Here is a 17,599-nt window from a genome sequence, read left to right as displayed (position 1 = left end):
TTACACCAACTGAACATTGTGTGATATACATATATTTTCAGGAATAAAATCTAGTGCACACATTGCTATTGGGTGACTGGATAGTAATTGTGAAAAATCAGGATGGGGTGAGGGGTCATTGGCATCTACATAAGAAAAAAGCCCCAAATATAAAATCAGGACATCTGGGCACCCTACATTGCCAGGAAGTGCTCAGTCTGATTTTTGCACAGTGGTGTTCTCTGCCCCTTTAGTTACGGAAAAGAATTTTTTTTATAGGCAAATAAATGAATAGGTATTCCATTCTCTCAACTTTCCTCTCTGCAAGTATAGCCATCCCTGGTACAATAGCATGTCAATACCATGCTATATAGAGCTGTTTTATAGGAGCCCCTTGATAAAATATTAGAGTGCATCACCATTCTGTAACACACGGGTCTATAACCTCTATGTTAAAGAGTATAGATCCACATAACATTTTAATGAAAAAAAAACAACCTGAGCTTTTCTAACTTCTGTATCTTAGATAGTTGGTAGCTCCATACTGGCAAAAAGTCTTGATTAAATATTTGAAATTGCCATATTTTCATATATGTTCTATTATAAACATAAATGGCAGAAATCAGGTTTTGTCCCCTAAATTCTTGTAGGTGCTTAATACACCATTTGCAATTCTTTAATTGTTACCTTTTTGCGACCAGTTTTACACTATAGTTTATGTTTATCATTTACAGTTATTTGCAGAAGGTTATTGCAAAAACTGATCATGTATGCAGATTACATTGTCAACACAATCTTGGAAAAACATTTGTTCATACAAAGGAAGTTACTTTAAAAATCACCTGCATGCAACATTATGTGAATAAATACAGGGAGCTGACAATCTGCTTTGGTCAGTTATGTCATTCAGTATCAGTAAAAACCACGGCAGATTCTCTCATAGTTACATTACAAAAGGCAGCAAGGTTCCACATCTGATATGAGTAAAACAGTTGAGTGACCCCATAAGGAATTAGAACATCAGTAATATTTCTATATATGGGTTTGGTTTTCTTCTTTTCAGAATTTTCAAAATACTGTATTGTCTTTCTGACTTCCATCCCTGCCAAAACTGTAAGCAGCGATTTTAACGCTGTGACTTTCTTCAAAACCAATATGAAATACTTGATCAAAACACTATGCAGGGTTTTGAATATTTAAGTGAATAATATCCTCTAGGGACTATAAGGTCTGGGAAATGTAGTTTTTGGGTAACATTTCATTTTGATAAATGCACATTGTCATTTAAAATATTTTTAAAAAAGCAATTTCAGCAATATTACACAAGTAGATAAAATTGTTAAGACAGAAGAATTTTAACTTTACAATGCCCCTTTAAATTAAGAACTACTATATAGCAACTGAAGTCAGACTATTATTCTCCAAATATGCCTAGGTCTGGATTTACTTTGATAATGTAGTGCATATTCCTTTTCCAGGAAGAAAGACTGCTAAGCAGAAATGGGGTCCACCTATCGAAGGGGAAGAGCATATTTGGCTACAGACTGGCTAACCTAGTGAGGAGGGCTTCAAACTAGGGCAGGTGACCAAAGCCCACAGGTAAATAAAAAACATGGAAACCTGGGAGAAGGGTTGGAATCGGCGGGGGGGGGGAGGTGTGGGCTGTTATAGCAGAAATAAGCGGGAGAGAAGACAGAACAGGGTGGGGAGGAATCAAATCAATATCTTAAATGTCTATATACTAATGCAAGAAGTATGGGGAATAAACAGGAAGAACTCAAAATGTTAGTAAATAAACACAACTGTGACATGCTTAGCATCATGGAGATGTGGTGGGATAATATGCATGGCTGGAATATTGGTACAGAAGGATACAGCTTGCTCAGGAAGGACAGGCAGGGAAAAAGGGAGGAGGTATTGCCTTATACATTAAAAATGTATACACTTGGACTGAGGTTGAGATAGAAATAAGCGACAGACTTGTTGAAAGTTTCTGGGTAAGGATAAAAGGGATAAAAAAACAAGGGTGATGTCATGGTAGGGGTCTACTACAGACCACCTAACCAGGAAAAAGAGGTGGATGAGGCTTTTTTTAAACAACTAACAAAATCATCCAAGGCACAGGACTTGGTGGTGATGGGGGACTTCAACTACCCAGACATGTGTTGGGAAAAAACAGCAGGGTACAGATTATCCAACAAGTTCTTGGAATGTATTGGAGACAATTTTTTATTTCAGAAGGTAGAGAAAGCTACTGAGGGGAGGCTGTTCTAGATTTGACTTTGACAAATAGGAAGGAACTGGTTTAGACTTTGAAAGTGGAAAGCAACTTGAGTGAAAGTGATAATGAAATGGTAGAGTTCACGATTCTAAGGAATGGTAGGGAGAACAGCACAATAAAGACAATGGATTTCAAGAAGGCAGACTTTAGCAAACTCAGGGAGTTGGTAGGTAAGATCCCATGGGAAGCAAGTCTAAGGGGAAAAACAATTGAAGACAGTTGGCAGTTTTTCAGAAAGACATTAGTAAGGGCACAAGAGCAAACCATCCACTGGTAGGAAAGATAGAAAGTATGGCAAGAGACCACCCTGGCTTAACCAGGAGATCTTCAATGATCTAAACTCAAAAAAAGAGTCCTACAAAAAGTGGAGACTCGATCAAATTACAAAGGATGAATATAAACCTGGGGTAGGCAACCTATGGCATGGGTGCCGAAGGCAGCACGTGAGCTGATTTTCAGTGGCACTCACACTGCCCAAGTCCTGGCCACCAGTCCAGGGAGCTCTGCATTTTAATTTAATTTTAAATGAAGCTTCTTAAACATTTAAAAAACCTTATTTACTTTACATACAACAATAGTTTAGTTATATATTATAGACTTATAGAAAAAGATCTTCTAAAAAGGTTAAAATGTATTACTGGCACGCAAAACCTTAAATTAGAGTGAATAAATGAAGATTCGGCACATCACTTCTGAAAGGTTGCCGACCCTTTATATAAACAAATAACACAAGTATGTAGGGACAAAATTAGAAAATCCAAGGCACGAAACGAGATCAAACTAGGTAGGGAGATAAAAGGAAACGAGAAAACATTCTACAAATACATTATAAGCAAGAGGAAAACCAAGGACAGAGTAGGTCCATTACTCAATGAGGGGGGAAAGACAGTAACAGAAAATGTGGGACTGGCAGAGGTGCTTAATGACTTCTTTGTTTTGGTTTTCACCAAGATGGTTGGTGGTGATTGGACGTCTAACATAGTGAATGCCAGTGAAAATGAGGTAGCATCAGAATCTAAAATAGGGAAAGAACAAGTCAAAAATTACTTAGACAAGTCAGATGTCTTCAAATCACCGGGGCCTGATGAAATGCATCCTAGGAGCTGACTGAGGAGATATCTGAGCTATTAGCAATTATCTTTGAAAAGTCACGGAAGATGGGAGACATTCCAAAAGAGTGGAAAAGGGCAAATATAGTGTCCATCTATAAAAAGGGAAATAAAGACAACCCAGGGAATTACAGACCAGTTAGCTTAACTTTCATACCTGGAAAGATAATAGAGCAAATAATTAAGCAATCAATTTGCGAACACCTAGAAGATAAAAAGGTGATAACAGTCAGCATGGATTTGTCAAGAACAAATAGTGTCAGACCAACCCGATAGCTTTCTTTGACAGAGTAACAAGCCTTGTGGATGGGGGGAAGTGGTAGATGTGGTATATCTTGACTTTAGTAATGCTTTTAATACTGTCTCGCAAGATCTTATCATAAACAAACTAGGGAAATACAACCTAGATGGAGCTACTATAAGGTGGGTGCATAACTGGTTGGAAAATCGTTCCCAGAGAGTAGTTATCAGTGGTTCACAGTCATGCTGGAAGGGCATAACGAGTGGGGTCTTGCGGGGATCAGTTCTGGGTCCAGTACTGTTCAATATCTTCATCATTGATTTAGATAATGGCATAGAGAGTACACTTATACAGTGTGCAGATGATACGAAGCTGGGTGGGGTTGCAAGTGCTTTGGAGTATAGGATTAAAATTCAAAATGATCTGACCAAAGTGGAGAAATGGTTTGAAGTAAATAGGATGAAATTCAATAAGGACAAATGCAAAATACTCTACTTAGGAAGGAACAATCAGTTGCACACATACGAAATGGGAAATGACTGCCTAGGAAGGAGTACTGCGGAAAGGGATCTGGGGGTCATAGTGGATTACAAGCTAAATATGAATCAACAGTGTAAAACTGTTGCGAAAAAAAATAAACATCATTCTGGGATGTATTAGCAGGAGTACTGTAATCAAGACACAAGAAGTATTTCTTCCATTCTACTCTCCGCTGATCAGGCCTCAACTAGAATATTGTGTCCAGTTCTGGGCACCACATTTCAGGAAAGATGTGGACAAATTGGAGAAAGTCCAGAGAAGAGCAACAAAAAATGATTAAAGATCCAGAAAACATGACCTATGAGGGAAGATTGAGAAAATTGGGTTTGTTTAGTCTGGAGAAGAGAAGACTGAGAGGGGACATGATAACAGTTTTCAAGTACATAAAAAATTACAAGGAGGAGAGAGAAAAATTGTTCTTCTTAACCTCTGAGGATAGGACAAGAAGCAATGGGCTTAACTTGCAGCAAGGGCAATTTAGGTTGGACATTAGGAAAAACTTCCTAACTGTCAGAATGATTAAGCACTGGAATAAATTGCCTAGGGAGGCTGTGGAATCTCCATCATTGGGAATTTTTAAGAGCAGGTTGGACAAACACCTGTCAGGGATGGTGGCTATAATACTTAGTCCTGCCTTGAGTGCAGAGGACTGGGCTAGATGAGCTCTTGAGGTTCCTTCCAATTCTATGATTCTATATGAGAGCATATGCATTTTTAAATAAGGAGAATTCTTAGTGTAAAAACCACTTGACTTTTCATGATTAAAGAAATAAAACTAATCTTATGGATACTGCAAAATTCCAGTCAAGACATTGTCAAAGAAATAATGACATCAAAAAGTCAAACAAGGGACAAGTTGAAATGTCTTCTGAAAATAGCAAATTGCTAATGAATTATAGATTACAGAATATGTGCATGAATAAACATTATACATTTACCGACAAAAGTGCAGTGTGCACATAGCTTGAAAATGGTGTAAAATTTGGTATTTATAACTCTGTTGGCTTCCCTGGAATTATTCATTCCCGATTTAGAAAAAGGTGAATCAGGCTCAAACTAGTAGTATATACTCATGTTCAAAATGCAGGAATAATCAACATAACTAGTATTGTAAATAATTGAAAGCTTATGATGGAATGTTATATCCACCTTCCATTATAGAAGCTATGCCCCTCTCCTGCCATGTTGCAGACTCCAAGTAATATTCCATCCATGCTCATTAAACAGAGATGGGCCTGAACCAAAATCCTCAAATCTAGATCTCATCCAGATTTGAACTTTGCTGCATAATTTCATCTCTTCCAATATGTGTTTTTAGTAGGTATCAGCTGACATCTATAATAGTCAAAAAGAACAAGCCAGGCCAACATTTTCACTCTCACAAACTAAAATGGACATATTATGTTTTCCTTTCTTGGTATTAGAAGAAAAGGAGGAGTGGAAAAGAAAAGATGGAATGAAAAGAGTGGGCTTTGAAGGAAGAACAAAAAAATAAAAATGGAGCTTCCATGTAATTTTGCAGTATACACATATTATAAAGCATAAGAAGGCTGCAAAATTAAGGTTCCTTTCAAGGGAACCAGTAGTTTCAAACACCAGCAAGTTTTGCTCTTGCCTTTTTTTTTTAAATAAGCTTATAAAAATCCCTTCATTTTGAGTAAAACCTGTTAAATGAAGAATCATTATATACATGACCTGTAAAATAGTTTTAATGTAATAAAAATTCACTGAAGAAGTCTTGCTGTTTGGATTTAGCTCTCAGAAAAGGTGCACTGAATGAAGCAGGTATCCTGTGGAAAAGATAGTATATGATCATGCAATTAAAGACTGTATCATAATGCATAGGCACAAGTGGGGAGAATTAAGGTTGCATGAGACACTTTAATTCTGATGTTTTCTAACTTTTGAGTTCTTGACTTTGCAACATTAATAATGTTCTTTTAACCGTATTTTTGTGCATAGTTTTTGACGCTTGCCTGGTGTCCCAGCTGTGAATGATATCTTGATATGATGGAGCTCAGCCCCCAGTGGCTATGATGAAGACGGTTACCAGCCGTTCTGTGCCATCTACTGGGAATGACCAGGAATCATTCCTATTTTTACCCAGGCACCCCTGAGGCCAGCCAGGGGTATTCAGCAGTTATCAAGCATGTACCGTCTGCCACCAGGGAGGGGAGAGGAGCGGATACTGCTCTTCACTGCTGCAGCATCTCGTCTACCAGCAGCATTCAGGGTGACATTGAAAGAAGTCAAGAAACGATTTCTTTCCCTTTTCTTTCACGTGGGTGGGGGGAGTAAATTGACAAACTATTCCCTGAACCATGCCGGACAGTGTGCTTGAACCTACAGACATTGGGAGCTCAGCCAAGAATGCAAATACTTTTCGGAGACTGCTGGGGACTGTGGGATAGCTGGAGTCCTCAGTACCCCCTCCCTCCATGAGCATCCATTTGAGTCTCTGGCTTCCCATTACGCTTGTCACGCAGCACTGTGTAGCCTGTAGATTTTTTTTTCAAACGCTTTGGCATTTCATCTTCTGTAACGGAGCTCTGATAGAACAGGTTTGTCTCCCCATACAGCGATCAGATCCAGTATCTCCCGTACGGTCCATGCTGGAGCTCTTTTTGGATTTGGGACTGCATTGCCACCCGTGCTGATCAGAACTCCACGCTGGGCAAACAGGAAATGAAAATCAAAATTTCGCGAGGCTTTTCCTGTTTACCTGGCCACTGCATCCGAGTTGAGATTGCTATCCAGAGCGGTCACAGTGGTGCACTGTGGGATGCCGCCCAGAGGCCAATACCGTCAATTAGCGGCCACACTAACCCTAATCCGATATGGTAATACCGATTTTAGCACTACTCCTCTCATTGGGGAGGAGTACAGAAACCGATTTAAAGAGCCCTTTATATCGATATAAAGGGCCTCGTAGTGTGGACGAGTGCAGCGTTAAATTGTTTTAACGTTGCTAAAATCGATTTAAACGTGTAGGGTAGACCAGGCCCAAGTATCATTCCCTACAGCCGCTCCCCCTTCAGAGTCCTTTGCTTGGGGAAATGAATAAGGGGAGGAGCTCTTCCTCTGCATATAGTAGAGGAGAAGCAGCTGTACTCCTCTGATCTGTCCCAGGCCTATGTGTTACAGTGGGTCCCACTGCAGGATTCTGGAAAGCTATAGTATGAAATGCATTTGCTAAACTCTATCTCCTTCATTTACTTTACTTTAATTCTTAATTTAAATCAGACTATCTGTAATCTACAAAAATATTTGTGGTTTAGCTAGAAATTGTGCTGTTTTATACTTGGTAATAGGTATTAACATTTAGCAGATGGTTGCCTCATTAAGATAAAGCTGAAACAATGAACTCTTACAGCTCAAAACGGTGAAGGTAGCTGATATTTACTTATTGTTCAGCATCTCTGTTTCATTTCAGTGATTCTGAGCAAAGAATGCTAGTGGGCCTGATTCTGACCTCGCTTAGGGTCTAGTCCTGGGATGTGTGAAACTACCACCACACCTCCTGGCTGCCGTGGGAGTTGAGGAGCCCTCCCCAAACCTTTCAGGGTTGGGTTATTTCACCGCTGATGTAAAACTAGAGTGAGCAAGAAGAGAACCAGATCCCATGTGCCAAGGGCCTAATTCTCTTCGCACTTGCAATAGTTTAAATAGGTAAGTTAAATTTGATTTCCATACACACAAATAAAACTATGACTAACCCAATGACATAAGGGAAGGAAAATGGCGTCTCTTATGTTTATCTACTTGCTACATATGACTAAAGCTGCCATGAATCAAGATACAAAATCTGTGAGGCACTACTATAAATTCTGACCTGCCAGAAGCAGTGCTTGTACATATGTGGGGCAATTGCCGTTGCATCAGTCCTTAGCATGTCTAGAGCCTAAGTTTCACTTTGGTTATAATTTAAATTATATATGCCCATCCATTAACTTGCCTATGTTGCTGCTTTTTCAGAACTCAGTAGAGTTCCCCTCCAAGGGGATTTCTACTTTAAAGCTTCATTTAAGATTAGAAAATCACATGACCACCTTTAGATATTTAAAAACAGGAATAAAAAAGGTCAGTTATTTCTAAAACAAACACAATATTTGAAGCAGTATAATATTTTAATAAAATGTAATCTAAGTATTGACAAAGCATTATGCATATACAGTACATACTGTATTTAAAGCCTATGGACCTTAACTCAATTTATTCTAGTATAGTCAGCTCTGGACACAAGATTACTTGTTTTGTAATAAGAAAGTTTACAACTGTACTTTAAAGTGATTTTACATATGTACATATGTATATATACATATCTATACTCACATACATGTGTATATATATATACACACATATTTGTATATATATACATATATATTACATATACGTTTATATGTAGACACACACATATGCACATAGATATGTGTGTTTGTATATATATATATATTTGCTAGCTCTCTATGGAGGAACCAGTAGGTAAAAAGAGATATCACAGACAACAATTTTGATAATTATAAAAAGAAAACTTGTAAAATATTTTAATTATACAGTTTGTTAGTAGTTTGCACTGAACAAAAGGAACACAGTCTTCTGTATTACATAGAAATAATATTTATTGCATTTGATTATGTTTGGGTGACAGATGAGAACTACCTGCCTGTTTATGACAGCCAACCTTTTAGTCATGTTGAGGATAAAAATAAAAATCCCAAAATATAGAAAACATAAATTGTTCAGTTAGCGTGGTCTTGTAGATGCAATCAGTAACAATACTTTCCCATTGTGAGCATTGTTGTTCTACCTGTTAAAATAGTGACCTACTTCAATTTACTTTGAAGCAGCTGCTTTCTGTACTATATCTTAATGTTTTAGAACCTGGTAGATATTGTTCTCTTATTCTTTCTCTAAGTAGCAGAATGATGGCCACTGACTGTAAAATGCTCAGTACAAGAATGATAATTGTATCTTCTCAAATGTGAGTTGGAAGAAGGTTTCAGTTTGAACTAGAAGAGCTCAGGGAAGTATGAGTTACGACCCTGTGGATTATCATCATCACCTGGTCTCTTATTTGCTTTGAAGGCTTATCCACAATAAAGTACCATTTCAATGAAAGCAGTAAATGGTAATTTCCATGCAACATAAATTGTAATTTCAGAACATGCTTGTGTTCTAAAAAAATTAAAAAATATAAGGTGCCTTGAGAATGCTGGCAGTTTTACATTTGGAACAAACAGTTTATATATATATATTTACATCGTAACTGCTTAACTTTACCTTACAAGCTTCAAATTTAGGAAAATATACAGTACTTTTGCATATAATGGTATATCCTTGTAGCCCCTGAGTCAAGTATAGAGGATTTAAATACAAAAAAAAAAAAGGAAAAACAGCCATTAAAAGCACTTACATTTTATGTGAAGTAATAGTATAAAAGGATTATTTCCCAGGAAGACCAGGATCAGAAACATGCCTATGAAGACCCAAGATTCCTATAGTGTTTAGGGAAGAATCTGGCAAGGAAGGATGCCTAATGGAATGAAGATAAGTTTTACAATTCTGTGGGTGAAACTCTAAAGACTGGTCATGTTCTTGTTCTAAAAAAGAAGCCAAATTGTCTTCTGAGGCTGTGTTAAGATGTACTCCACTTGAGAGGGATTCTTTGGATTTAAGTTTCGATTTTTCAAGGTCTAGAAATTCAGGACACTGAGAGAAAGGAAAAGAAATTAGGTGACAATATATTTAAAACAGTCTCATGTATATTCCTGTTTCTACTGAAAATGAACAAAATCCCCTCCAAAAAACCCAACCCCAAACCATTCTTTGCAAACTGAGTCTGAAACATGAGCAGAGAAATCAAGGATTTTCACTAAATATTGTGTTCAATTAATTGTACTCGAATGCAATTCTGCCCAGGATTTATTTGGAGGATAAACCAGGAAATTCTCCCATTCTTCCTCAGGCTCATTGTTCCTGGCTCTATATCTGAAGAAAATTTTCAATCAGAGACTGAACTGTCTTGAGATGGGCCAACACTGAGCTCCTGGGTCTCTGAACACCTCCGAAATCTGGGGCAGTTCAGAATCAAAATCTGTGACTGTATCAAATTCCTAACTTGGAGGCAGTGTGGATCTGGATACAGATCCAAACACTGAGTTATTCTGTATCTTTTAAGTCAGAGCCTGTGATAGAAAGAGTGCAGAGATGCCCTGGTGGCAACACTCTGGCACATGCACATTACCTCCAGGAGTGCTGAGGGAGTGTAATCCTGCCCCACTCACTTAGGCAGTTTCTGCATGGCTGGTGCAAGCAAGATGTGTCTCAAGGCAAGCCTTGGGTCAAGATGTGTCTCAAGGCAAGCCAAGGCAAGCCTTGGGTCAAGACTGGAGATTTCTTGCAGGGCTAACCACAATCTACCCTTTCATGACTTGGGCCTACCTCTTATTCCCCCCTTCCTCTATATTTTTCTGTGGGGTCCACAACCATTGCTAAATGCATGATGATTAAATTTGTAGCTTTGAGACCTATATTTGGCTTCTACACAGTAGGAAATTTGACCTCTAGAGATTCGCTTCCAAAATAATATAACTAGATGAATCCTGTGGAGACATTTGGCCAAGTTACAATTTCCTGTTCAGAAAACTACAGAATAAATGCTCAGTCTTCCAGCAGTAGGTAACAACGTTCATCAATCACTATAGTTGATTCTGGGCACATCCATACCTGTGAAGAAGGACTGAAGCTTCTATCTGTTTTAATAGATACTACAGGATGAAGGCTTTGCATCACCCGGATAGCTGGCTGTTGATATTCTGCACTTGCAGTCACTATATTATATGCAGGTGGAATGAGGGTTGACTGTCTCTGCAGTAGCTGCAGGATGGTTTGAATGTCAGCAGTCATTTGGGATTCAAGCCTAGGGAAGCAATATGAAATCAATTAACACATGGTCATGGATGATTATGTTTTAACACACCAATTACAAATGCATTCAAGGGGGATCTGCAGTTTATTAACAAAGCAAGCCATTCGGTGTAACAGTATTATCATGTTTTGAATAGGAAAGAACAGAAGGGGGAGCACTGAGCCATTCCATGGCTAGCAGCTCACGCTTTCATACAGAATGTACATTCTAATGTTTGCTCCAGACCTTAGTTAGAGTTTAATGTAAGAATAATACATTACTATCATTTCTGTTTGCAATTGATATGAATATTGGGGGCCAGATTCTCAGCTGACATAAACTGGCACAGCCCCCATTGATTTAACTGGAGCTGTGTTGATTTATACAGGCTGAGGATCTTGTCCAGGATTTCTAAAGCAACAGAAAACTCTGACAGTCCCAAAGTTATTTCTAAGGGGATACAACACAACAAGGCAGCATAATTGATGTTTTCTCACAGCAGGAAACTGTGGGGCAATCTGGTTGTTTTAAGTAAAGGTCTTGAAAAGAGTAATCTCTTTAGGTGCATGGTGAATTATTAGAATTTAAAGTAGGATGCGGGGGGTGGAGGGGAAGAACTGATCTGAAGCTGTATTCAAAATTCAGAACTAAACTCAACATAATTGATGTTCAAAAGTGTTATATTTATTGATTGTTTGACTGACTGACTAACTCTTTGTGATTTGGTGCATGAATCCTGAAAGTTTAAATAAACCTTGGTGTAAGTCACAACATTTGAGTCTGCTTATCTTCTCCACACTTCCATTGCCATGGCACTGAAATGATTTTCAAGTTGTCTTGCCAACATAATTAACAGACTCAGCAATGGGTAAAGCCTATTGTGCCTCCCCAGCTGCTAGGAGACCACACAATGTGTTATAACAGATTGTAATCTGGATATAAATCCTCATGTATTGGAACTCATCTCCTGACAGAATCATTTTCACTGTAAACAAATTTTTATGTCAACAGCCCTCAGTGTTGTGAACGTCCCGACTATAGCTCTGCAGCAGCAGAATTATTCCTGCTCTAGCAGATTTTTGCTGTGTACTAAGCCCTAAACTTGCACCTGACCTCTGTCCCCTAATGGACGCTGAAGATGCCTTTGCTCCTCACATAGATATAGAAACATTGCTTCTTGGTCAGCTGTTGTTGCCATAGATTCTGTGGCATCAGCTTTTATAAAAGCAACCTAATACACGGCTTAAGCCCTGCGGTTATACCCATTCATGTCCTATTAATGCTCTGCTCAGCTCCCTTACGTTGTGTGCTGATTGCCAATGTGCCAATATTGACCTCAGAGTAAGCATCCTGCCGATACAACAGGGAAAAAATGCTGCAGTGGCACCACCATCCAGAGAGCATGTCTACTAAAACAATGACATAATTCCTTTTTGAATAGAAGATGTGCAAGAATTTGAGAACTTGGTTGATAATTTTGCCCTCTTGTACCTCTCTGCCCCTGCTCCCCCTGCCTTTTTAAAAAATTATTTCTAGAACGGCCCTCCTCTCAGTTCCCCACCACTCCAAATCAGAGAGTTCTAATTTATTCTACTCTTCATTCTTTCTCACTTGACCATTTACCACCACCCCACAAAAAACAGCCAAACAAACCAACCCTTAAAAACCAGCCATACTGTAGCTGGGCATAAAAGCAGAAGAAAGAGAGTGATAGGTGGTCACTGGACTTCCTCAGCTTATACAAAACCCTATACCAGTCCACCACGTAACCCCAGTTTAGCATCATATCAGGGGCAGGGCTGAGGGTAGGAGGAGACAGGGAGGTGTGCCCAGGGCGCATTGCTTTCTGACTTTTCTGGGTCACCAGAATAGTTGTTCAAAGCTTGCATAAATTAGAATAGTTCCCTTGCAGCTGATCTGGCCTGTGTCAGGGACTAGCCAGGCCCAGAATCCAGGAGACACAAAGGTACCTTAACAAGCACCAAAAGAATTAGTAAATGAAGTCAGATGTGGATAAAATCCAGAAAAAGAAATAAATAAAACTAAAATCTCAGCAGTTCATCAGAAAACTCCCTGCCGCAAAATCTTTGTCTATGGCATCAATAAACCTAGTACCAGCCCCAAGAAATAGCTCTAGATACATTTAGGATTTCAAGAAAAGGAAAGAATAATAAGCAAGACATTATTATGTATAATTCCTCAAATGCTGTGATGGGAGCCCTGTAAGTGCCTAGTTAGATTAGATAGGTAGATAAATACCTACATAATTCTACTTCATTCATGATTTATAGGAATTTCAACCTACATGTTAAAACATGTATCTTGTAACATATTGTATGTCACTAGGAATGAGAATACTGAAGTTTGGTTCGCAGAATGCAAAGGGGGCAAGACATCCTTATACTTGCTTTCAATTGCTTGTTAAAATGTACAATGCAGTGTGCCAATGAAGATATACTAAAGTATAATTAAGGCTGAATTTGTATCATGGTAAATTTGGAGTTAAATTGTATAATTGTCATGGCAAAAATGTTGAGAGTAATGGAATTCTGGGAAAAATAATAAAAAGACACAGACCTGAGCACAGGCCAACTTAAAATGAACTGAAATTACATGGTAAATTATAGTATACATGATAGCGTATGACTGATCAGAATACTTTCACCATATTTTTAAGATTCCATGAGCTATTCTGTTTAGCCACCAACTATATTTGTTAGACACCAATAGGGAGGGAGAGAAGAAGATGTACTAGCAAAGGTAACTTACACATTCAGTATTTTGACAAAGAAAATGACTGTTTTCTATTGTAGTACATGTGTTTTGCACTTGTGATACTTCCATGGCTGTTAATTATAGAGACAGCTGCAAAAGGAGGTTTACTCATCAAAAAATGAAGATGCCTTTAATACAAATGCTGCTTCTGCAAGGAAGACAGTTGGTTTGCTCAGTACATCCCCAGGAAAGCATAGCACCTCCCATTTTCTGGGCACAGGAACTATGTGTAGAAAGCCAGGAAGTGCTTTTGGAGGAAAAGTTGAGGGGAAAGAGGGATAACGGAGCGAGTCAAAAACCTGCACCTACTCAACCCAGGATGGGATTTTCAAAGGGCTTAAGGGCCAGATTTGGATTTCAGTACTTAAAGATGCAGGTGGGTGCCTAGCCACTTTTGCAATTTCTTCTATGCACCTGTATGCATCTTTAGGAGTCTTAATACTTTAAAAAAATCTGGCCCTAAGTGACTTAGAAGCACAAGTGCCATTGACTTGCAATAAGATTTGTACTCATGATTAAGTTAGGTGCTTGTGAAAATCCCCCACCAAATTCATCCTTGTTGTGGCTCCATTGATATCAATGGTGTTGTTATCAACCCAATGTGATCCTATCACATAATTGGTTTTACCTGTTGAGTTGTTCTTGAAGTAAATCTAGCCGGTGTTCCACTTCCCCATAGGTCAGCTCACTTTCAGTTTCACAGATGCCCCATGTAACATGAGGTAATGTTGACTGCCTGGAGACCTCCTGGTGCCCTTTGGTGTTTTCCCACTCCCAGTTTCTTTTATCACTGATGTCTGCCAAAAAACAAACCTCTTGAAGTATAAACGTACAGATCCACTAAGAATAGACATGTATTTGAACTTATGGAATGCATGGCATGACTGAATTAGAGCTACAGTCTCTACACTTGATTTTTAGGAGTGTTCAGCCAAGTGAACATAAACCAATGTTTTGCAAACCTTTGAAAGTTAATCCCTCCCTCTTCAGGGAAATTAAGCTAATCACAGCTCTGTCCTGCAATTCCTTCTTATGTTGTTAAAGGCCAACATCTTAGTCTGTACATCTTCCATGCTTGCCCCAGCAGTCGTTGGTGCACCCTTTATGCACAGTCTTTGGGAAATGCTGGGGTAGAGCATCATCATATACTCCCTCTCCTTTTGTACATACTTTGATGGACAGTGTAATTATCAACAATGTTGACATTTAAAGAATTATAACTGACAATGTTAGCACCCATTGAAAAGGGTGAGGCACGTCACTTCTCAGAGCTACTAGTTCAGACTCTCTTCAAACCCAGGCAGATGACTCCATCCTCATCGGTTACACTTATTTCACATTTTCGAGGTTTTCTTTGCAACCATAACAGCTAGAGACTTACCTATAAGAAAGAAGGGCCTCTGGAGGACACCAGAGAGACCTGTCCAAATGCCTGAGCTAATCCTTTTACCAGATGGGAGCATATTCCATAATAAAGAATGGAATATTCCGTAGTAAAGAAAGGAAGTCCCTCCCAAAGTTTTATACAGTGGTTAAAGTAGATTGAATCAGGAAGGGGAGCTCTTACCACATAAACCAAAAAGGAGGAGGAGTTCATCCTCTCCTTTTAGCAGAGAAGGGGGAGATGAGCATCACTGAATTAATGGATCTTTGGAATCTGTGGGATCCCAGGGTTTCCTAGGGTTATAGTGAGTCTGTGAATGTAATAAGGTATAATAGGCACCTGATAGTATGAATAGGGCTGAAGGAGGAGGAGATTTCACCTTGGCTCCATGGTGGCCCATTCAGTTTCTCCAACCACTCACTACATGCCCCCAGGGAAAGGGTGAGAGTTGTGTAATTTAGACTCAGCATGCATGGTACATTTTACAGTTGTCTGAGGAAACTGGAGAGCTTTATGAGGGGCAGGGAACAAAATTCTGACAGATTCAAACCCAGCATAATCTTAATCCATATCTGTTTGTAGAACGTTTGCAGTATATTGGAAAAGCAACTCATTGATTATAGACAATGAATAGCAGGAATGAAATGTAAACAATAAATGCTGTTTGTGTACACTTCTTTACTACTCTGTAAAATCCCTTAGATTTTACATATAAATCACCCACTAAAATCACATATTTTCCTGTACCTCGTCTTGGTGTATCTAGCTCAGCCCTGGGTTGAATGACAGGTGTTTGTGTCCTGGAGTAAAAGTTTATGGAGTATCTAGCTTAATGTTTACAATGCAATTGCCAATTAACTTGAATTCAAAACAGGACCATAATAATCTAATCTAATAATCTAATCTAGACATATCCTTCAAGGGATAAATCACTCCCCTTGTTCTGTGCATCTTCTTAGGTAGTCCCACATGTATAACAGCCACAAAAGCTGTGGCCAGGAGACAGTCAAAACATTACTATACAGCATGGCCTTGGAAGAATGGAGGATTGTTCTCAAGATGTGAACTAAATTAATAAATATATGGCTTGGTTAATCTAAACAGTTCAAGAATGAAATTCTATGACCTGAATAAAGGCCTCAAAGAGTGGGAAATGGCATTGTTCTGCAGTGGGGAGGAGGGGGGAGGGAATGGGGAGCAGCAGCTACATAGAAGCTACCCTTGTGCTGTTAAGAGAGGCTCAGGATTGAAATAAAATGAGTACTGCAGGTCAGGATTACACTGGCAACATTTACACTGCCTGTCCCACCCTATCCAATTCAAGGATAATAACCCTTTCCTTTCATGGACAGTAAATTAATTGCTAACATTTAAAACAAAAAACTAAATTAAGGACTAGGCTAAAAATAGCCTAGTAATGGTAATAAGTTATGGAAGCTTATATAGAAGTTCATTTATATGTATATTTACAAGATTTATACTTATAGACTCAGATTAGATTTAAAACTGCCTTTGGAGAATATAAAATCAATTTCTAATTGATATCAGGAATGACTATTTAATTTAAAACCAATCAAAACCAATCTGACTTTTTATAAAAGCTATAAGAAAGGTGATCAGCTTTCAAATACACCACTAAAAATGCAGGATTACAAAGACACCCATTTGTCCCCTCAAAATGTTGGCTTGTATGTGGTCTTAATCAAAATGTGCACCCTCTAGACTTGCTAAATTTAGCTCAGAGTAAAATCTGCACTAGGTTGCCTTGGAAAACGTTGCTATAGCTGCAAGGACATATCTCTGGCTACTGTCAGAGGCAAGGTAAGCTTTCAAACAGTAATATGTACAAAACACGTTTATGTCAGCATTTGACCTTACCCTGAGAAGACCAGATGTCACATAGCTTGGCCTTTGGACTATCAAAAATATGTTGTTCTGCTGGATTAGTTTTTAGAATAATTTAAAATAATATCTTAGAAACATAAAGTTGATCCTCAATTTGCGTGGCTAAATTTATTGTACCAGGAAATAAATTGTTGAGAAAAAAAGCAATAAGCACTAAATATAGAAGTAGTCCTTTAAAACAGAAGCAACTGTAAAGGCATTTTCAGCAACAAAACCTTTAATGTTGTATAAATGGACTTTTCATTAGTTAATTACCCTATCACAGAAAATTAAGGCTTTAAAGAAAGATAAAAAGAATGTTTGATGAGATGATATAAAACACTCATTCCATATTAAATTAACTGAGATTGCTTAATCACTGTAAACCATATGACATATACTAAGAACCAAATTCTGCTCTTCTTACTCAAATTTCCCACTGAAGTCAAGATGTGTTCCTGTGTGATATTTCATCATTTTTAATTAAGTAATATTACAG

General features: G+C 38.4%; 1 protein-coding gene across 1 annotated transcript in view; it reads right to left on the bottom strand.

Annotated features, from left to right (window-relative positions):
- Window positions 1–8,618: 8,618 nt before the first annotated feature.
- The window catches only part of KCNH7 (potassium voltage-gated channel subfamily H member 7), a 353,127-nt gene continuing 344,146 nt past the window's right edge, over window positions 8,619–17,599 (bottom strand). Inside the window, exons 15-17 of the mRNA XM_030580821.1 lie at window positions 14,461–14,629; window positions 10,877–11,069; window positions 8,619–9,859 (exon numbers count right to left, since the gene is read on the bottom strand). Of these exons, the coding sequence (XP_030436681.1) occupies window positions 9,593–9,859; window positions 10,877–11,069; window positions 14,461–14,629 (629 nt within the window). The 3' untranslated portion in view covers window positions 8,619–9,592. The remainder of the gene's footprint in view (window positions 9,860–10,876; window positions 11,070–14,460; window positions 14,630–17,599) is intronic.

The sequence above is a fragment of the Gopherus evgoodei genome, chromosome 11, assembly GCF_007399415.2.
Source record: "Gopherus evgoodei ecotype Sinaloan lineage chromosome 11, rGopEvg1_v1.p, whole genome shotgun sequence".
Taxonomy (NCBI): domain Eukaryota; kingdom Metazoa; phylum Chordata; order Testudines; family Testudinidae; genus Gopherus; species Gopherus evgoodei.
This window is presented reverse-complemented; position numbering and strand designations above follow the sequence as displayed.